The sequence below is a fragment of the Parambassis ranga genome, chromosome 20 (assembly GCF_900634625.1).
Source record: "Parambassis ranga chromosome 20, fParRan2.1, whole genome shotgun sequence".
In the NCBI taxonomy this organism is placed as follows: Eukaryota; Metazoa; Chordata; class Actinopteri; family Ambassidae; genus Parambassis; species Parambassis ranga.
Genome location: NC_041040.1, coordinates 11,596,131 through 11,617,385, shown reverse-complemented (window position 1 = coordinate 11,617,385; position 21,255 = coordinate 11,596,131). Strand labels below are relative to the sequence as shown.

At 44.0% G+C, this 21,255-nt stretch overlaps 1 protein-coding gene and 1 non-coding gene across 2 annotated transcripts in view; both read left to right on the top strand.

The window, feature by feature from the left end:
- map3k22 (mitogen-activated protein kinase kinase kinase 22) overlaps window positions 1-17,788 on the top strand; it is a 31,587-nt gene extending 13,799 nt beyond the window's left edge. Inside the window, exons 4-18 of the mRNA XM_028432865.1 lie at window positions 96-205; window positions 1,509-1,546; window positions 5,085-5,184; window positions 5,370-5,486; window positions 5,764-5,878; window positions 7,348-7,481; window positions 8,293-8,366; window positions 9,228-9,289; window positions 10,605-10,676; window positions 11,123-11,287; window positions 12,399-12,547; window positions 12,667-12,798; window positions 14,102-14,231; window positions 15,368-15,545; window positions 15,798-17,788. Of these exons, the coding sequence (XP_028288666.1) occupies window positions 96-205; window positions 1,509-1,546; window positions 5,085-5,184; window positions 5,370-5,486; window positions 5,764-5,878; window positions 7,348-7,481; window positions 8,293-8,366; window positions 9,228-9,289; window positions 10,605-10,676; window positions 11,123-11,287; window positions 12,399-12,547; window positions 12,667-12,798; window positions 14,102-14,231; window positions 15,368-15,545; window positions 15,798-16,026 (1,805 nt within the window). The 3' untranslated portion in view covers window positions 16,027-17,788. The remainder of the gene's footprint in view (window positions 1-95; window positions 206-1,508; window positions 1,547-5,084; window positions 5,185-5,369; window positions 5,487-5,763; window positions 5,879-7,347; window positions 7,482-8,292; window positions 8,367-9,227; window positions 9,290-10,604; window positions 10,677-11,122; window positions 11,288-12,398; window positions 12,548-12,666; window positions 12,799-14,101; window positions 14,232-15,367; window positions 15,546-15,797) is intronic.
- trnag-gcc (transfer RNA glycine (anticodon GCC)) lies at window positions 13,687-13,757 on the top strand. Its single transcript has one exon. It is a non-coding gene; the product is annotated as a tRNA-Gly (tRNA).
- Window positions 17,789-21,255: the final 3,467 nt, after the last annotated feature.

Here is a 21,255-nt window from a genome sequence, read left to right as displayed (position 1 = left end):
ATCTTATTAAACAGTGAGGATGTCTCTGTTCCTGTCCCTTTATTTGACCTCAAAGGAGTGAGAATGATTTATTGTTGTGTGTCTTATGCCTTCAGATGACGAGGAGGCGCTTAACTCCATCATGAAGGACCTGGCAGCTTTGGGCCGCTGCTACACCCAGCACAACAGCCACAAGCCCAAGAGCAGAACATTACTCTACAAGCAGGTACACACAGATCACCTTCTACATCTTAATGTATCATTTAGCAGCAAATAAAGGTGGCTGCAGAAGGACTTCTGCTCGTAGGGCGATTGCTAAGTCTGTGACCTAAGGTAGAAGGAGATGAAAGATCAGAAAAGTGGAAACTCCACCTCCCAACAAAGCACAATCAATGAGGTCTGCTGGTGGACTACCAGGAAAAGAGTCATACTATTACAGGGGCTGATGTAAGAGGACAGCTCTTCCATCAGGACAACAGTACAGCTCATGAGGCACTCGAGACCCTCTTCCCCAAGGTCAAGAAGAAGCTCAGTGGTCGCTTTGAGACAGTGATGACCACTTTCTGAATGCCAAAGATGATGACTTCGGAAGGGATCCATGTGACCACTTGAATAAGTGTATAAATGTACCAGCGTATCAATCACCCCTTGGAGGTGTAAATGTAGAGTTTATGCTTAAAAATCCTAAATCCTGTAATGCATTAACAAACTATAAACATTTTACAGCCACCTTTTAAAGCTGAGAAGCAGTTTGATACAAAGAAAATCTGCCCTGCATCCCACCCAATGTAGTTTGTTACCCACACACACACACACACAGCAGTGCCTTCAACCTTAACTGTCACTTTTCACACAGTGTTTCAGCCTCATGCTTCATTTTTGGAGTGACAGTTTTAGGCTGCTAAAGTCAGGTGAAGGTTGTGCTGAAGTTTTGAAGAAGAAAGACTGAACCAGCACATTTTGGACGGCTTATCCTTCTCCTTCATGCAGAAATGTTGTGTTTCTAGGACTTAATTCGCCTCAATCACTTTCTGCTGTTCTCAGAAGTAATTTCCTTGTGCGTTTGCTTCTTGTCTGTGGAATGATAATTGGCAAATCCTCTTAAAGCAACGTTGTTTATGATGAGACATAAACAAACAGCGAGGAGCAGAGAGAGTTTCCGCTCCAAGTGCTGCTTTCCTCTCTGAGTTGGGGTAAACCCCTATTTTTTTTCTTTTAACCAATCTCCTGCGCTGATATGATGGCAGTGTTCGTTTATCACCATGACCTCATGCAGACTTACAGGCTCCTCTGAATTCCTGGTCCTGTTAGTAATGCCTATGAATAGAAAACATAGATTGTGTCATGTCATTTTTGGAGGATAAAATTCAGCAAAATTCAGCAACAGTAATATCAAGCATGTATCATTATAAAGCTTTTTGAATCAGCTTATCACTTTCATTTATTCGGTAGGCCAAATCCCTGCAAACAACCATGAATCATTTTCCACTTCCATAACTCCCCTCTGTTGTTATTTTTCCTCTCAACAGGATTTAAGAGTCAAGCTGGAGCATGAGAGAGAAAAACGGTATGTTGGAACCTCCGTATTGTTTTTTCTACTCCTCTGTCCAAGACTTAACTCCTCAGTACGGATCTTTTTTGTTATGCTTTGCCATGCCTGGGATTTTGTGTCTAGAGGAGGAAATCACAGTTACATGCCAGAGAAAGAGAAAGGGAAAATTCCTGCTTTGACATTTAGTCGATGCCTGCAGACTTCGGACAGGCCGTTTAAAGGAGGGGAAAGAAAAGACAAAAGTGTTTTAGTCTCCCAGGCACACCCTGAATTAATACTGCACCTTCTTTCGCCTTTCCTTCTGTCCTCCAGCCGTCCTCACTCCTTCAGTTACTCAAGAGGCCGCACATGGTTACACAGACTCTGTCTGGAGAGAGCAGATTTTCAACCTCGCTGCCTCACACTTTGTTTACCACATCAGTACACTTTGAAAGTGAGGCGCCCAGTATAGGATCTTTGAAATAGTTGAGCCTTTATTTGGTGGTGAGTTTTGTTTTGTCTACACTCAGCTCTGCCGTTTCATGTACAGTCTGGTCTTCAGCAACGGATCCAGGGAGTTCACAGACACACTGAGGTTTTACAGAGTTTTCCCCACATTAATGGCCAATTTGGCAAACTGTTGAGCAAGCAGAATGTCGTTAAGTGTTCTGTTTGTTCAAAGAAATAAGAGGAAATCAGCCCCACTAAGGTCCACTCTGAGTCAGGAAAAATAAAAGTATAAGTATGTCCCAATGCATAGAGTGTCAGGATGCCAGAAGGACCAGGATGTTCTCCTGCATCTGCAGCATGTAACCCAGCCACATAACTGAGCCGCTGTGAGAGCACAGACAAGCTGACATTACAGAGTGACAGCAGAAACACTCTCTGCATCGACCGCTTTCAGTGTGCATCTGTGGCGAGCTTGGCTGATTTTGTTGTGTCTCTGTGATAAGAACTGGATCATCAGCCGTTCTCTGCTGGCGAGTGGAATTTCATGTGTTGTGCAGTGTTTTGACAATCTGCACGTCATAAAACAGTGCAGCTGCAGAATGTGTAACAATCAAAAGTAGAAGTATGCATAGTTTGTCACCATGAACAATGACACAACACACCCTATTACAGCGCACAAACATCGGAGGGAAACTGACCAGAACCTGCTAGAATAATTGCCTTGATTAATCAGAATACAGAGCAGGAGAGCCGGCTTTGGTTCAGTGAGGCTGTAATTACAAAGCTGCAGACTCACAGGACTGAGAGAAAGAGAGAGAGAGAGCAGGCGGCATGAGTACGGCTTCACACTGGGCCTCTCCACTTTTTCACAGCCCTAATTGGCTACTGCTGAGGAAGAGACGAGTTTTTCATGTTCCTGTCTCTGTCTGTGTTTCTCCATCTCGCCGCCACCTTCTCTTTCTTACACACAACACACAGCTCTCCTGAAAAAGACTTTTGGAAGACACCATTCATAGAGTTGAAAAATAACTCATTCATGCTTTTGTTTTTAATCCACCATGCTACTCATTGTCAGGTCAGCAGAGCTCTGAATGATTCCACCTACAGAATAGAGTTTATTAGCACATAATTAATATTTTATTGTAGCACCTGCATAAATATTTAAATGATCAATATTTTAACAGTGGATCATTTTATAGTCGCTGAAGCATTGTGGCATCATAACTTACCCATTGCTTCATGTTTTCTGCAAAATAAACTTCTGATAAACACAGATTGTGTCTCCTTATCTGCTCCAAAGAGCTGATATCCATAGATAGCAACATGCCTGTGAATATAAGGAAGCATTGAGTCGCAGATATTTCCATTTTAAACTGCTGTGCTGCAAAATACAGAGCTGAAAAGAGACTTAACATGCCTTCAGATGAATGCTGATGGTGTCTTATGTCAGCTGGATGTGTAAGTAAACAACCATTAGCCATAACCGAGAGTAACTTAAAGGTGATAACATTTCAGTGTTGTTTTTCTTTGGACTGCTAAAAGGACCTTTATGCAAATGCAAATACTCTCGACTATGCAAGAAAACAAAAGCCATTAAAAAACAAAAAAAGTCCCATAAAGACCTAATAAAAAGTAACTTTTTTCCATCCCTCTTCTGTGTTAATAAAAACAGCAGGAACAAGGTTTCATGTTTCCTCAGCCTCTTTATGAAGCATTTATGGATCTTACTGGCTTCTTATTGGGACAGTCTAACCGTATGATTATAACTCCGAGTTGCAGAGTTATATCAGAGCAGCGTCCACAGCATTTTAGGCATTAGGAGTCCCTGAGTCAGGATAATCTGTCCACAATGGAATCAGATTGGATGGTCTCTCTTTTTGTTGGCAAACACTGAAGGTTTGGGTCAGGAAATAGGAGCTGTAGAGTGTCCCTCTCTTCCCCTGACTCTGCCAGAGAGTGAAGGAACAGGGCCAGCCTGTGTGTATGTGTTTGTGATTTTTTACCCGCAAGAGAAAGGGAAAGAGAGAGAGAGAGAGAGAGCATGCAGTGGTGTGTGTGTGTCTGCAAAATCTGTATGTGTGAAAATGCTTGCACAGAGGAAGGAAAGCCATATCTTTTGGAGCAGCATCCTCAAACCCCCCACCTCGCACACACATCCCTTCAGCTCTTTATCACACACATCATCAGTGAATATAAACAGAGACGGAGAGCCGTTTAGCTGTGCCGCTGCTCGCCTCTGATCTGCAGGCCTCCCCCTTCCCAGAATCCTCTCCTCAAATGAGGGAACCAATGAGCAGTCATTAAGATAGGCAGAGCTCTGACCTCCGATGAGGAAGCGATGGGATAAAAACAAGTCCTTTTATCAGGATACTATAAAGAGATAGTGGGCTGCAAATTCTTCAAAAGCAGAGATTTAGGGGAGATGTAGGAGAGAGGAGGAAAAATACCAGAGAAAACTTTTTCTTTTTTTCTCAGGCTGTCTTCTGTATTTTCCCTCTCACTGTCTGTAAATATATCCACGTCTCTGTATCTTTCACTCTGTCACTCTTTAAAAGAGGAGGGAAAGACACACATCCTGCTGCTTTTGCTGCCGCTCCAGATTTTTTCCCCTTTCCTCTCAGGAAGTTTCCCATCTGCCTTTGTGCTGGCTTAGTGGAGAGGCCCAGTGGTGTTGAAACAGTGGCCGATGCACACACTGATTGGGAAGCACACTCATGCATGTAGAGTTTTACAAACACATATGCGTCCATATATACACTTGCTGGCTGATAAGCAGACAGACAAAGTTAGGCACTCGGTCACACACGTAGGCGTACAGTAGATAAGCACTGACATACATTTACATCAGAGGGCTTTACTCATGTGCCTTCTGTTTTCACTGCAGTGATTAATGTTAGCATCTTTGGTGGCTTGGCTCACTTCCCTTCTCTCCTTGACCTGTCTGACCTTTCAATTTTTCCTCATGTTGCCATGGAAACACTGTCATGAAATGATTCTTATATTAGGATCTCTTATATTTCTGTATGTGCTGATAAATGTTAAAGAAGCAGATACGGCAGCTGCTCACGTTTTCAAGGACAGAGACAGCCAGACACAACATGAACTTTTCTGACCTTCTTCCCAGAATCATCCCGTTTCAGAGGCCGCTGAAGATCAAGGAGCTGCTGCAGAAAGTGACCGAGGCCTTCGGTCAGCAGCTTGACATGTTTTTCATGGAGAAAGAGGTAAGAGATGAGTGTGTGTGTGCATATTCTCTCAAGCCTGATTTTCTCCTCGGCCACCATGTGCTCTTAAGTGGCTTACTTGTGAAACCTTCTGCGTCATGCATGTCCAGCTGCGTTGACATGCCATCCTTATGGAACAATAGGGAATGAAAGGTCGCGTGCTGTATGTTTTCTTGTCCTTTTAGTTGCTGCTGCCCTTGAAGACCCAGGAGGACCTGGATCAGGCCGTGCTGACGCTGGGCTGTAGTTCTGGGACCAACGGGCTGCTCAGAATACAGCTTAAGACCCCCAAAAATAACCATGTGAGTCTCTGCTTAAGTAAATATTGTGGAAACTGTAACCATAGCAACCATGATAAGAGTCAGCTAAAAGTTAGTCACTTTGTTGGCAGTTTGTGTGAACTCTGCTGTATGAGGTCATCTTTTTAAAAAAATCCCTCTGAAATCAGTGAGGAAACAAACCTCTTCCTCTGACACGGTGATGTAATTGGACAATGATGTAATACTGTCCTCACTTCATCTCCTGGTCCGGTCCCCTTTTCTCAACTAACTCTTAACTTCCTGTGTATTTGTCTTGCAGTACCTACAGGTGAACAGCAGGGACAAACAGAGCGAGATGAGATCATCGCGGTCTCTGGGAGACCTGAAGGGCTCTTTGCTGAAGGGCTCAGAGAGGGTGCGCAAACACTCGACAGGTGAGGCGGCATCTCAACACTCACACACACATTTGACATCATGAGCTGTGAGGCCAAACAGAATGGCTCCACAGCCTTATCAAGAAGCAGTTAATTTCTGAGATTTCTCATTCACCTGCTGAGGCCTCATGGATGGTTTGTCAGTGTCACTTGCAAACGCAGCCATATGAATGTTAATGAAAAGATGAAGGGCATGCACAGTCGGAATAAAAAATTGGAGGTGAAAGCAGCCAGTCGAAGAAAGGACAAGTTCCTGTTCTCATACCAGGAAACTCTTTGCCTGCATGATCACCTTGGAATGATCAGCTCAGTGTAGATCTTTAAAAGAGTTTAAAGAACCTGTGCATGTACTAATCAATCCTTATATGGTCATATTCCTTCTCTGTGGTCAGAACAGCATCAACAGCAGCTTTTTAAGGATACACTGTGATGTTCACAGTTTCAGTCTTGTTTTCAAACATGTCGAAAGGTCCTTTCACACAGATAAATGTCCTTTTTTTGTCTCGTCACACTCCCGGACTAGATAACACAGTACACTCCTGGTCTGTCGTCCCCTCTGGCTTGTTTGGTAACACAGCATGAAGGTTTATTTTGCTCTGTGAAATACTCACGGTCTCACATTTTTCTGCAGCTTTTCAAGTCCCTTTATATCAGGTCTGTCCAGAAAGGTCAATGTCTCACACAGAAACACACAAGCTCTCACTTCTGTGTTGCATTTGCATTTTTTGCATAGCAGCTGAAAACACTTTATGATTGCTGTCAGCACCAATCTTTCTCACATAACCAAAGCATGAGCACTGTCACCGTCCACAGTCATATAAATTGTATAGAATTACCCGCTCTCTATCAACCCTCCTGCCAGCAAGACGTCCACAGCTCGTCAAGGAGGAGGCAGAGAGAAGTGGTGGCAGATGAGAGGTGACAGAAGAGCGGTCACAGTGTATGGTTGAGCGAAGATGTGATGTGAGCGTGGATACCTCAGTGATGTATATAACAGAAAGGGGGTGGGGGTGCTGGCACAAACCTCGAATGTGAAGAAAGGGTTGTAATTTTAGCTTGCTGTGGAAAAACACAGTTTGCTTTAAGCATATTTCTAACATTGTCATACGTCTTGTCAGCTCAGCCACTCTTAGCTTCAGTAGGTCTTCTTACTGTGACAAGGACGAGCACTCAGTCACCGCTGCAGCTCAGCCAGGGGAGTGTTTGTCATAGTAATTGAGGTTAGAGGTGGTGACGGTGTGGTTTAGTAAATCATCTCTTGTAGTCCTGGCACCGTTGAACCTGTACCCATGAATAACACTGTGATGCCGTTTTCTCCCTTCTGCCCCTTGTTTTCATCTCTTCATCATCTTTTCCTGCCTTTACCTCGTCTCCTCGATGTCTCCTGTACTGTTTCATTCTCACATTTTACTTGCTGCTTTCTGCCCTCCTTTCTCTCACTTCGCTCTCCTAAACTGGCACTTTTCCAGGTTCCCTCCACACAGGGCGGACGTCCCCGCCTCCGGGCAGCGTCCCCGAGGAGCAGCAGCAGATTGCTCGGCAGGGCTCCTACACCAGCATCCACAGTGAAGGGGAGTTCATCCCAGAGACCCCAGACCAGAATGTAAGACCCTGTTTTTCAAATACGTATGAACTGTATATAAGGACAGTTTTCTATTAGTACTAACTGATGAAGCACATTCTCATCATCATGCAATATGAACACACACAAACAGATGATTCTCCAGCTACCCTTCAGCTACTTCCAGATTAAGCTAAATTCTCCCATCTCTACATATTTGGTTGCTAAACTCAGTGAATCATGTTGTATTTGCAGCTAATAACAAGCATCAAACTGCATCAACAAATCTACTCTTACACAATCCAAAAAGTATTTTAAATGCATCTTCCAGTTCATGACCAGACAAGTGCAGAAACTCACACTCCTCCTTCCTCACTTGCACTTGCATCACCTCTGATGTTCTTCTGTGTTGCACTGAATCCTGTTAAAGTTTTGCAACGTTCGTAGCTCCACCCCCAACATGATCCTGTGGTTTTAAAACAACAGCGATCTTGATCAAAAAAACATTGAATACCTTTACTGTCAAGCTTCTTTGGCAAAGTGAGTGTCCTTAAATGAAGTGTTGTTTACATCCTTATCTCCAACCTGAATAGGTTTTCAACAGGAAATAGATAGGAATAGTTAGTTAGTTGGTTACTACAGTTTTTTTACTATAATGTTATTCTCTATTTTTCAGTATTTATCTTGAGTGTATATGAAAGTTTACATTCATCAGAACTGCTGTCTGAGAGCTGTCATACTTGTATTGCTCTGTTATAAATACACACCACTCCACCTGCACTGCTTGATGTTCTCCCCTACATGACTGCATGGTCCGTGACCCTCGAACCCTCTGTGTTATTATATCTGTCAGATGCTGGATCCCTTTGGGAGTGCAGACAACTCCTTGTCGAGCAGCTGTCAATCAATAGATCAAGCACTGGACAGGTGAGTCATCGTGCACCGTGTGTGGTTTAGTCCGTGTGGATTTGCAGTGTACACATTGTACACAATGCAGCAGAGACGGGAAACGTGCGTCACACAATGCGACGTGCACGTTGCAAACACACACACAGAAGCAAGTCTCTGAGTGAAGTTTGTAAGCAGTGTTAAAGGCCAGCAGTGCTCTCTGACCCTTTCCCGCACTGCTTATGTGGAAAGAGAATCAGGTCACTTTGCTGTTGCCATAGAGACAGAACTCTTATCTGGACGCCTGGATTCCTCTGTTATCGTCAGAGAGAGGCTGAGTGGGAGATGTGAAGGAGTGAACAAGAACATGCTAGATGAGAGGAAAAACTGAGCCAGAAAATGAAAAGTGAAGAGGCTGAGGAGAAGAATGAATCTGAATCAAAGGGAAAATAAATGTGAGCAAGAGCGAGGCTGAGAGGGAGAAGGACGGAAACAGCTCTACCTGCACGAGGCTTATCTGGGCTCCAGGCTGCAGAACAATGGCAGGAAACGAGTGCATGGAACTTTTCCCTGCGAATGGGCATGCGTGCCCCTTATCCAGGGTCTCGTGGCCCCGCGCCGCCCTGCGGTCAGCAGAGACGTCACTCTCTGTTGGGTCGTCGGGACGAGGCTGGTTACTAATGGGCAAAGAGGGTGGGGGTGGAATATACAGTTCAGCAAAGCAGCATCACAAACTTCCAGCTTAGCTTTTGTAATTGTGGGTTGAATGTAATTCGTGCTGCTTTGCAGTCGAGTCCTTTCTAAAGTTTCAGGCCAGCAGACTCTTGTTTGAAGATAAGGGGAATTACTGCCTGAAATAGCAAATCATTTTTCAACTACTTTCCCCTCTTGTCATTCCAGCCCTCCTTTCTCGCAGAACAACCGTGACAATAATTACCTAAACCTCAACTATGAATACAAAGGTAAGAGAGGACAAATGTGCTGCAGGCTCACTCCTGTTCTAAAAATGCTTCTCCACAGCTCACTACAAAGAGGTGCACAAAGCTCATTCATTATTAGAATGCTTTGTCTTTTTTTCTTGTGGTAATTATAGCTGCACATTCACAGGAAAAGAAGGAATGCTCTGCTGTAGCGTAGCTCAGTTATCTGAATGCTTCCTCCACTGTGAATGCTCTGTAGATATTACTGTAGATATCGCTAATAAAGTCATATTATTTGATGGTTTTATGTGTAAATACACGGTAAAACAGAGGAGCGGGGAAGATAGGTGGAATTTCTTGTTTCTGATGAGGTGTTTGGGGATAGTATCATAACTCTGACTGTGTTATCTTCCACACACACTCCTGATCTGCTCCGTCCCTTTGCCTCTTAATGCCCCCTCCCCTCCCCGTCTCTTCCTGGTCCCTGGGGTTCCTGTCTGTCCCCTTTTCTTCTGAACGCAGATCAAATAAAGCAGGATGACAGATAACGCCACAGCAGCTCTCTCTCTCAATCTGCTCATTTCTTCTTCTCTTACACCACCCCCATGCTGTAAATCAAAGTGAGAGCGCTGCACATTGTGTACACACAGCCTCACATATAGCTGCAGCAGTGGGCCTCCATGCACGTGTTCGCACACACGCATATAGGCACTCCCAATCCCCCTGATGTAAAGCTGTGTGGCCCTTCCTGCTGAGGGCTACAGTATTTGTTTACCATTCCCTCTGAGTAGATTTTTCCTCTCCATCCTGCACTGCCAAACACAAAAAATAACTCCTGTCTCCATGGGATACAGCCACAAAAACAGCGTGAGGGGAGGCAGTCATCTGACAGAACAGCTGCTTTCAATTGCAAGTGGCTCCGGTCCTCTCCCCTATTTAGTGTGTGTGTGTGCTGTGAGAGAGTGAGTGTCAGCGCTTGCATACGTCAGCAGTGCTCCCCACCTGCCTTTAGTTACTGCTCCACTGTGCTCAGAGCTAAGGCTAAGGCTAACACACGCACAAGCTGTTTGCAGTTTGGCTGCAGCGAGGCGATACAACAGCTCTGTTCAGTGTGTGAAAAGCTGTGCTTCCATCCCGCCGCCTCTGAACTCTGACATACAGGGAGGAGACAAAGCGTTGTAGCGCCTGTCAAATGTGATCAGCTGAACTTCTGTATTAGTGTGTTTGTGCTCATGAATGTCTCAAATACTTCCATGCAACTGTAGCTGCATGTGTAAATACAAAAATTCAGCTGTAATGTGAGACTAATTGTTGAGGTTTAAATTACTTCCTCACAGACATCTCATCTCATTTTCAGGTCGCCATGGGAAAGGAGGGACTTTCCCACGCCAGTTCCAGTTGCCCAATCGCAGCAAGGATTATGGAGATCGTAAGAAACCAGCTTTTCTAGAGCATAAACAACGTTGCTGCTATTAAACGGAATAAACAGATATGTTACTATGCCCACAGATAAACACACACTGCCCTCTGGTCAGATTTCTGTCAGTTTTGTAATTCCAGTAGAATATTGCTTCCCCCCATGTAGCTATGACTGCTGAATCTCTGTGTTTGTGAGTGAATTGCTAACTCACTGGCTAACTTGACTAGCAGTGATTTATGTTTCCCTGCGGTGAACCCAAACGTGTATAAAAACACAGCCACTGCTTCCTGCACAAAGGGAAGTGGGGCCGAGTGGCGAGAGGCACTCTGCTCTGGTTTGGCCACTTTATGCACAGCACCTGTAAAGCAGCAGTGGAATGCAAACAAAAGTCGACATTCCCTGTGTGTGTAAAGTCATTAATATGTCTTTTTTTTTTTAAATGTGTGTGTTTTCAGGTCGCAGGACACTTCCTCGTAGCTTCATGCCGCAGGAGAACCTTTTTCAGCTGGTTCCTTCCAGCCGCACTCGCAGTTATAACGGAGACAGTACGCTGCAGTACACCGACCTCCGCTCTCTGGGCCGCACTTCTGACAAGAGCTGCCAGCGTGGAACAGCCAAGTGTAAGGAGATCACTCAAAACTTTAAAACCTTTGAAACAGTGCTAAATAAACTGCAAATCTAGAACTTATTTTGTAGACTTATTTTCTGGCTCCTGTTCATATAAACCCTCTTTAATGATGCACAGATTTTTCCTTTTTTTCATCAAGGGCAGGGCAAATATTCAAACCACAGTGTATTTTTGCTGTTGTCTGTGGCAGACAGACAAATTATTTTCCTTCGTATGAACTGAAGCTCCCCCCCCCCCTTTTTTTTTACAAAAATAACCCTACAAAGCAAAAGATTGTGAAAAGTGCAGCTTTTTCTGACACCTAGCATTCTCTGGTCATCGAAAAGCACATTTTATAAGTGCTTGTTTCAGCCTGATTGTTGCAGAATACAGTCAAATGAGCCAAAAACAGAAACCGCCAGAGATGCAAACCCACGGGCCGCCTGTTGATGCCTTAATTGATCGAGACAAAGCAGGCCTAATCTGCTTTCCAGTAAACACTGAACGGCTGTCAAACATGTTTAAATCTTTAGTTGTAGATAGTAAGAGAGAGCAGAAGTAATGTACAGTGATACTGTATGTCAGCAGGCAGAATTCCCCTCTCATCATCCAAATGGGGGCCATGTCACAGACCTTTTAATCACATCTGTCCTCATTCATTTTGCCCAGAAACTGTCTTTGTCATGATACCAACAGCAGTCTGTGGTCGACGTGTCAGCCTCTGGTGTTCCTCTCACCCACACACAACCACACAGTCTAATCCAGCCACAGAGAAGCCTGCTAATTCCCAAACAAAGTCTCAGAGTCTGGACCTGAGGAGACCAGAGTTGTTAAGATGAATGTTTCTAGGTTTTGACAACTTTGTGTCAGCGGATTGTGGTTTGATATCTGGGTTTCCCCAAATCTGAGAGGGTCTGCAGTGGGATTTTTTTAACAGCCTGTGGTGGATTTTACATCTGGGGTCTGCAAAGTTAAATGTACAAGTTACAGTCAGGGCTTGTGGTGGATTTTGACGCATGCCTCAGTGTGAGTGTGTACTCATGGTGTAGCTGTCTGTCTCTGGGGGCTTAGTTATAAAATGAGTTACTGATGGGTTTTCATCATCTGGTGTTTTGTTTCTGCAGCGCCGCGGGCACCAGTCAACTGGCGACAAGGAAAGCTCCTGGGGCGAGGGGCGTTCGGAGAGGTATACCTCTGTTACGATGCTGACACAGGCCGTGAGCTGGCCGCCAAGCAGGTGCCCTTTGACCCCGACTGTCAAGACACCAGCAAGGTAAAAATATGCAGTGCAAGAAAAACACTCTCAGCTGTCGGGATTAAATCACTGACTACCCGTAGAGAAACAGGTTTTACAATAAAGATGTTTTGATTTGGATTTCTTTGTTTATGTAGGAAGTGAACGCTCTGGAGTGTGAGATTCAGCTGCTGAAGAATCTGCGTCATGAGCGGATTGTTCAGTACTACGGCTGTCTTCGGGACCTGGAACAGAAAAAACTCACCATTTTTGTTGAGTTCATGCCAGGGGTGTGTATTCAGTCATCTTTTGAGTGTAGTATGACACTGAGACAGGTCTGTGATGTGATCATCTGAGTTGTTTTGGTTGTAAAGATAAGTACACAGACATTTAAAACAAACATCAGATCAATCCTGGACTGGCCACATCTGCTTCAAAGCAATTTTCAAATGTCACCAGCTGTCAACAAACATGTCCTCAGCAGTTGATGTCAGCAGAAAAGCTCATTTTATGAGATCGTTTTCTCACTAAATGGGCGCCTTAATGAGAGACCGTCGCCTGTATACTCTGTCCCTGAGCCTGTTTTTAATATTTCCTGAGCTATTTTTTATTCCTCGCTGCTGCTGAGTGTCTTAGTCACACATTGTCTGGAAATTGGAAATGTTTATGTTTCACTGGAGTTGGCGGAGGTAAGAAGGGAGGTGACAAAGCCAAGTTCTTGTGCGACTGTTCAGCAGGGCTGCACTGCTGTGGCCGACCGATAACACTTCAGTGGCCCGAGGGAAGGGGGGCCCAAGTGTCCCTCGGAGAGCCTGAAAGCTGCTAAGGTGTCTTGTTGACGGCTGAATGTGAAGACGGAGCCGCTCTGTTTTCACTGTTTGAGTCTAAAAGTGCGTCACAGGTGTTACTGGATCAGGCCGCTGCTCCTGCAATATCCTAGGGAGGAAGTAAAAACAGGAAATAAAAGAAAATACAGTTTGGTCTCGATATGAGACTGAGTTCTGTCAGCACGTTGTATGTTAGTACACTTGGTTTGTACTTCAAGGAACTTTTATAAATTATATGTAAAATTCGTACTAAATGATTGCACTCCACACTCAAATGATCTTATACTGCAGGCTGACATGGATAGTCCTAGTTTTGGCCCATAGTCTGTGAGGACAGTTTGGACCACCACAGCATTGGTGGTTCAGTGGTAGAATTCTCGCCTGCCACGCGGGAGGCCCGGGTTCGATTCCCGGCCAATGCAGTGATACTTTTTTAGGCAGCAGTGGCTCAGTGGTATAGCAGGGTTGTCCAGTAACCGGAAGGTTGGTGGTTCGATCCCAACTCCTCCCTAGTCACTGTTGTGTGTCCTTGGGCAAGACACAGTGCACTCACTGGTGTATGGCGCTCTTTGCTGGGCTGCCTTAAGCAATTTCCCCATTGTGGGACTAATAAAGGTTTCAAATTTAAATTTAATTGTATTTGGCCTTTTACAGCATTATCTACACCATCCCTCTGACTGTATTGTATCCTCTGTATATATATATCTATTTATACTACCCCACATTCTCTCACAGGCGTGTGTTTCTCTCTCACTGTGTCCCCCAGGGTTCAATAAAAGACCAACTAAAAGCCTATGGGGCCCTTACAGAGAAGGTGACAAGGAGATACACCAGACAGATCCTCCAAGGAGTCTCCTACCTGCACAGCAACATGATTGTACACAGAGACATCAAAGGTAACTAGCTAGCGATGGTCAGGTAGGATTTTAATTGGATTTGTAACCAACGAGCAGCCACAGACTTCTTTTATGGTTCCTATTGCAGCGATGGAGAAAAGCCACAGATTCATTCATTTTACTCTGCTTGACATTTCCTCATTTGGTTATTCATCGTCTACAGAGCCAGCCTGGAAAAATGTGCTATTTTGAACTCCCCTTTGAGATATATTAGGCTTCACGCTGGTGAAATTGGCCAGTCTAAAAATGTTCAACACCGGACGGAAAGGCTTCAGTTTGGCTGCCCACAGCTTTGGGAGTCGTTGCTTCGTTAAGCCACGGCCAAGAAAGAGGGAAATATACCGTCTGGTGGGGAAAAAAGATAGTAGGTCTCACAGGACGCACAGACAGGCTCTATGAGAGTGTCTGTGGGTGGGATTTTCCACTTAGAAATGCTCTACATGTGTAATATATGGTGTGTGCTCTTCCCACCACACAAGAGCTCCTCTTTGTGCAGTAAAAGAGATGTCAGCACATGTGGTTTGTGAACAGAACTCAGACATCAGCTTCCCCAGTGTCGGTGAATTTTACCTTCCAAACAGTGGCATGATTTATTAGAGAGCCTAGCAGCCTACATACAACAAATGTGCAGGCTGGAGAGGAGAGGTTACAGTGCCTCTGATCCCTCAGTGGGTGTGGAGGGTGAGTGGCGAGTGGTGCACATTAGTCACTGATCAAACAAGTGGTGGTGTGCCTGAAGGAAACGGGATAGACATGGCTACATGTTGGAAAATTACTAAGAAAGGAGGAGAAAGGGTGTTGAGGTCCGATCTGTCCCATGTGGTAAAGACAGTTTATCCAGTATCTGGTTTGTGTAACCGAATGAGGCATTTCCCCCCGATGTGAGAAACCTTCAGTGTTTTTAGAGCTGAGCAAGGGAAGTATTTATATAAAGGCTGCTGAAAAAAGGCATTTTGATTTATTAAAAATACTCAGAAAAAGCTGACCTTCACTCAGTATTTTAAGTGGCAGCCCCAGCACTTTTTTACCACAACATTAACCAAACCTCCAAACTGTCAAAGCATCGTTTAACGGATATTGACGGCTCTCAGAAGACTCCTGAATAACTCTGAGCTCATTTTGTTTCGTTCCGCCAGGTGCTAACATCCTGAGAGACTCCTCTGGGAACGTGAAGCTGGGAGACTTTGGAGCCAGCAAACGTATCCAGACCATCTGCATGTCTGGTACAGGAATCAAGTCTGTCACTGGCACCCCCTACTGGATGAGCCCTGAAGTTATCAACGGGGAGGGATATGGCCGGAAAGCTGATGTATGGTAAGTTATTTTAAACAAATCACTTCAAATGCTCTTAAATCTAAACTTTAAAATAAACCTCTGAAACCCTGAAGTGTAGTGTACCTGGCTGTTATGAATGATTTGGGTAAAGATACACAAATAAAAATAATTTAGAATAGAATAGAATATACTTCTGGATTTATTAGTATCATACTATTTAACACACACATAATGTGTTTAACTCACTGGACTGCACATAAATTCATCTGGAGCTTTCCTGTTTTCCTTCAGGAGTGTTGCCTGCACTGTTGTCGAGATGCTGACCCAGAAACCTCCTTGGGCTGAGTATGAGGCCATGGCAGCCATTTTCAAAATTGCCACCCAACCTACAAAGCCCATGCTTCCAGAGGGCGTGTCTGACGCATGCAGGGACTTCCTGCGGCAGGTGTTCGTGGAGGAGAAGTGGCGGCCAACGGCAGACGTTCTGCTCAGCCACCCATTTGTCCAGGGCAGCTTCTGAGGCCTGTGGACAACCCCTCCCCTTCCCTGCCTGTGAGGTCTCTGTGGCCCCGGCACTTCCCCATCTCTCCGGCCCGCCCCCGCCCCCAGGGTACCATCACCCTATCGTCACCAGGCTCCAGGGCTCAGTACCTCTCCAACTTCCTGCCTTGTCATGTATCACCAAGGTCTGCCTTGTCAGGACCCCTGCATCTTTCACCAACTAGCTCATCCTGGACCTGAGAGGCCAGGTGGGCTGCTGTCAGACCTCCAGAGTCCTACTCGTGTTTCTTCAGGAGGGAACTGACAAAACAGCACTTAGCAGTCCTATGAGCTGCAGACTGCTGTCCTTTAAGAAGAGCAGGCATAGTCAGAGTGAAGTGATGTCTCGAGCTTTCCGGGTCTCACTTTACACCCATACACTGCTGCAGAACAGCATCTCGAGGACTGTGATGCACCGGCGATCATATCTAGTAGTACTGTATGTTACTCGTCGGCCTAGGATAGCCGCAAGTGGAAAAAAAAATATTTTTATGTCACACATAAAGTCATCTTTAGCAGATGAGATTTCTACTGTCATCACAGAGAAAATGTCAAATGTATTTTTGTCAACGCCTTACAATAAGAATTTGTAAGTAAGAATGTCTTTTTTTAACATATTAGAGGGTTACCTAACCTTTCATAGCACTCTCAAACCCCATTGAAAAAGGATTGTCAACATTGCACTTTTGATATCATGCATTGAAAGATTTCCAACATGCAGGATAATCGACTGAGAGTTATTTTTCTATTGGATGCATTTTTATAATTTCATAGTGAGTGATCCAGTGTGAAAAAAACAACCAAACTTTTTGCATTAGTGTGCAATGTGTCTTAAGCAATACCAGCTACTACTACTACTACTGTTCATTCCACTCTTACCATGCAGCGAGCCTTGATCCATTCACAAGTGGCCAAAGAAACGTCGCAGAGACAGAAGTCAATAAGTCAACGTGCAGTATTAGACATGTGTTTAGCCTCTTCTGTGTAATGGCAGCTTTGTTCACCGTACAGACTGCACAGACCAAATCAGATGCATTGACATCACATTGTGTTGCTAAAATAACATTGAAGGAAGTATCTTTGTGTTTCTGTACAGTATGAATCCGCTCACCCCATGCCTTTATTTAGCTTTCCATTCCATTTGAATGGGTCACCTTATGATTCAATGGCACACCTTGCTCTGTGTGACGTCATACGAGTCGACCTAAAAGCTTCAAGTTGGAAAGACGGAGATAAATGCTGTATTCTTTAGACTGTGGGGGGGTTGATGTCGGATGTGTAGTGGGCACTTAAGGAATGATCAAATCTTTTTTTGACCCTTGTCAGTGCCTTAAATGAATCTGCTCGTAAACACAAACGTTCACTGCCAAAGTGGAGAGCTTCCTGTTAAGGCAAGCAGCTGTTTATTAGAGAGCACACACAGGATTTGCTGAAGTTCTTTTATATGGAAAAACAGATTATACTGTAAATACATATTGTTCTGCACTTTTGTATGAAATTTCTTTTGCATTATATACAAATCTATTTGATGAAATAGCTACGTTATACAGTAGGCTGTACTGTGATTTAGACAAGGGCATGTATGATTGTCTCTTTGAAAGCTGGCAGGCGGTGTGAAGAGGCTGGGAGGCTTTTGATTGGGACAGTTTGTTTTGTCTTAATGACGGAGCCTTGAAACATGAAATGTATCAAGTCATTGAACTTTTGTACATTTAACTTAATAAATCAAAGGTCTAAGACTATTTCATGCCTGATTTTATCACATATTTGTGAATGGTCCATTCATGTGGGGCTTCAGCTACAGGAAGAAACCAGTTCCCATGAAATGAAAAGAGCAGGATGACAGTAAGTAACATCTTATTCATAGATTTAAAAGGTCCGGTCACTCACACACATGCTGTTTTTGGAGTGATTCACATCAGTGTTGGGTAATGAGGCCACCTCCAGAGGCTGCAGCTGTACCATAACCACAACACACAGGGGCCGCAAAAAGCCTCGAGCTCCATTGATGCCCATTCAAATGTCACCAAATTCTCTCATTGAATACTCAGTCAAAACCAGTGCTTATGGTGTCATTTCCCAGATTTTGTCGGGATGCTCGTTTTGATTAATTGTTAATATTGTTACTTAATGTTATTAATGTTAACTTATTTGTTAGTTTAGAGACTTTTCAACCATTCAGTCTGAGTCCTTACGCTCTAAAACAAAGACAGGTGACAGCAGCCAATGTAAATGAAATCCACACATTTTTATTATACAAAAAAATCTGGGAAAAGAAAAACACAAACACTTCCACAGTGAATTTTAGTTACATATTTCAACACAGAAGTGTGAAAATTCATCAAAGCAGGTTGAACCTACAGTTTTCATGTTTTCAGTGTGCTCCTCTACTGTTTGTTCCTGTTGGGGTAAAAAAAGTGGCACAACAACCTAGTGAAAAAGGAAGAGCAAAGCTTGCTGATGACATGATGTGGACCTTTAACAGGAAAAATAAACATAAATAACCAGGGAACAAAAAACAATTGTGTGTGTGTTTTCAGGAGAGCAGTTAAAGGCAGCAGCAAGAGCTGCAGGGAAGTAGAGGGCTGTGTATGTCTCTCAGTATTGAAGCAGGTGTGTATGTTTAAGTTTCAAGAAGTTTATTGTCATTTGCACAGCAAAGGTTACACAACTAAACTAAACAAAGATAAAAGAAATGAACTTACTTTAAGTATAGAAAGAATAAATAAAATAAGCAAATACTAAGTACAGAGGTAACGAGCCATCAGAGTTAGTTATGCATTACTGTCAAAGAGGCAGGACATTCAGAAGGTGCAAATATGTTTACTTTGTACAAACATGCATGACAAATATGTGCAAGTTTGCATTGTCGACATTATGATATATGATAAATATTCAGAGTTCAGTCAGTGCTTTAGCAGCCTAATGGCCTTTTTTTGGTCTGGTTGTCCTTGCTTTCACAGTGTGAACAGTGTGTGCTGTGGGTGAGTGCGGTCCTTCATAATGTTGTTGCTTTGTGACCCGGGCATTGAACATGTCCTGTAGTGGTGGGAAGGCTGCTCCACAGATGAACTGTGCTGTTTTAACGACACGCTGGAGAGCCTTCCTGTCCTGAATGTTCTCATACCAGACTGATGGAGTTTGACAGGACACTCTCCTCTGTGCATCTGTAGAAATTGCTGAGGAGTTTGAAGCATAATCCAAATTTCCTCAGCTTCCTGAGGAAGAAGAGTCTCTGTTGAGCCTTCTTGATCTGCCATGTGTTGTGAGTTCAGGTGAGATTTGAGTTTGAAGGTCTTCACCCTCTCTACTTGGGTCTTGTTGATGTAAAGTGGGGCGTGCTGGTCTCTCCTCTTCCTCGGGTCAATAATCATCTCCTTAGTCTCCTCTGTGTTTAAGGAGAGATTACTTTCCTGGCACCAGCTGAGCCACCTCCTCCCTGTAGTCTGCCTCATCTCCACCAATGATCAGCCCGATGATGGTGGTGTCATCAGCGACCTTGATGATAGATGTGTTACTTTGGGAGGGGGCACAGTCGTAGGTGAAGAGGGTGTACAGCAGTGGACTGAGCATGCAGCCTTGGATCGTTCCTATGCTCACAGTTGATGCCTGATGTCCTGGCACCAACTCTGACGGTCTGGGGTCTGTCTGTCCCAGGGTGAAGAGCTTTGCAGCCAGTGTGCTTGGGATGACAGTGTTAAATGCTGCGCTGTAATCCATGAACAGCATTCTAACTTAGGTGTGACAGAGCTGTGTGACGACATGGTCACCAGGGGGCAGGCAAGCAAATCATCAGCATGTCAGTAAAACTCTAAATCTATTCTATTATCTATCTAGAGAAAAAAACACAACACATTGTGACATTTACCAGTTCAGGTTGGGCTTTAAATACCACAGCCATGGCTAAATGTCAGGGGTTAACTAAAGCGCTACTTGCTTCTTGATCTTGCTGACAGCATCATTCTCACTGTTGACTGCGCTGATCAGCATGATCTATCAAAGAGACCACAGAACTTCAGACATGGTCCTGCAGTGCTGATGAGGTACATGGTGTATGTTCCCATAACCTACCAAGATAAAAACAACAGCAGCAGTAACAACAGTTCAAACTCTTGATGGTGTCTCAGTGCTGAAATTTATTGTTAGGTTATTTAATGGAAGGGGGAGAGATAATCTGAGGAAGAAGAGGGGAAGACAGGGTTTAAGGTCTGAAATATAAGCTATGTGTCCTCTGCAGGGTCAATCTGGTTTGGTTTTGGTGTGTGTTTACCTCAGGAGAGGTAACAAAGATGTGTGGTGTTTTTACATCCTGCACAAAGCATTAACACAGAGAAAATCTGATCTGTATCATTACACAAACACTTTTAAAACTACCAGCATAGCTACCTGTCCCACTGCCCATGTCCATGTTTGTTTGCAAGGACCACACCACCAACATCTCCAAGTGTATTTACATGTATGACCTGGCACTCACAGATCCATGTCTTTCAAAGGTGGCACAAATCCTCCATGAGCCAGATGTGACTGAACTTAACATTGCATTTCAGGCCGCTGTCCCAAGCCTGGTCGGCCAGAGCAGTGGTACGATCCATGTCCTCATATCTGGAGTTGGTGCAGCTGAGCTGCTGATCAGACCTAAAACAGGAAATTCAACTTGAATCATGTGAAAACTGTTAAATGTACAATCTCTGTTGTTGTGTATCATCATCTAGCTGCTGTTAACTCTGAGTTTTTACCTGGTTTAGTGCCCTGTACAAAGTCATTATAATGGGGGACTGTCATTTATGTGGATGTCAACAATGATAGTCTTAAAAGTACTGACAGCACATCTTTAGGAGGACATTTGATCCTGTTTCTATCAAGCTCCTGAATGCCACTACACGTTGACCAGCTGAGAAGCTCATCAATATCTTATCACACCTGCACTTTTATTGGTGGCTTTTAACGTGAAGATTTTAAATTGTCTGGTCTCTCGCTACGGCAAGACGGAGGGGACAAAATAAGCGAAATACACAAACAAACATAAAGACAAGTTATACAAAAGATCACAATCATCTTCAGAATCATCTTCAGAATGCAATATAACTGCGCGGAACAACCGTGTCACACAAAAACAAATCAATACATTGATCCCTATTGACAGCTGTGGAGCTGCTGTTAGAAAACCACGTTACAAAACTGTTTTGTAACTCCGTGTCTGAAAACGTCA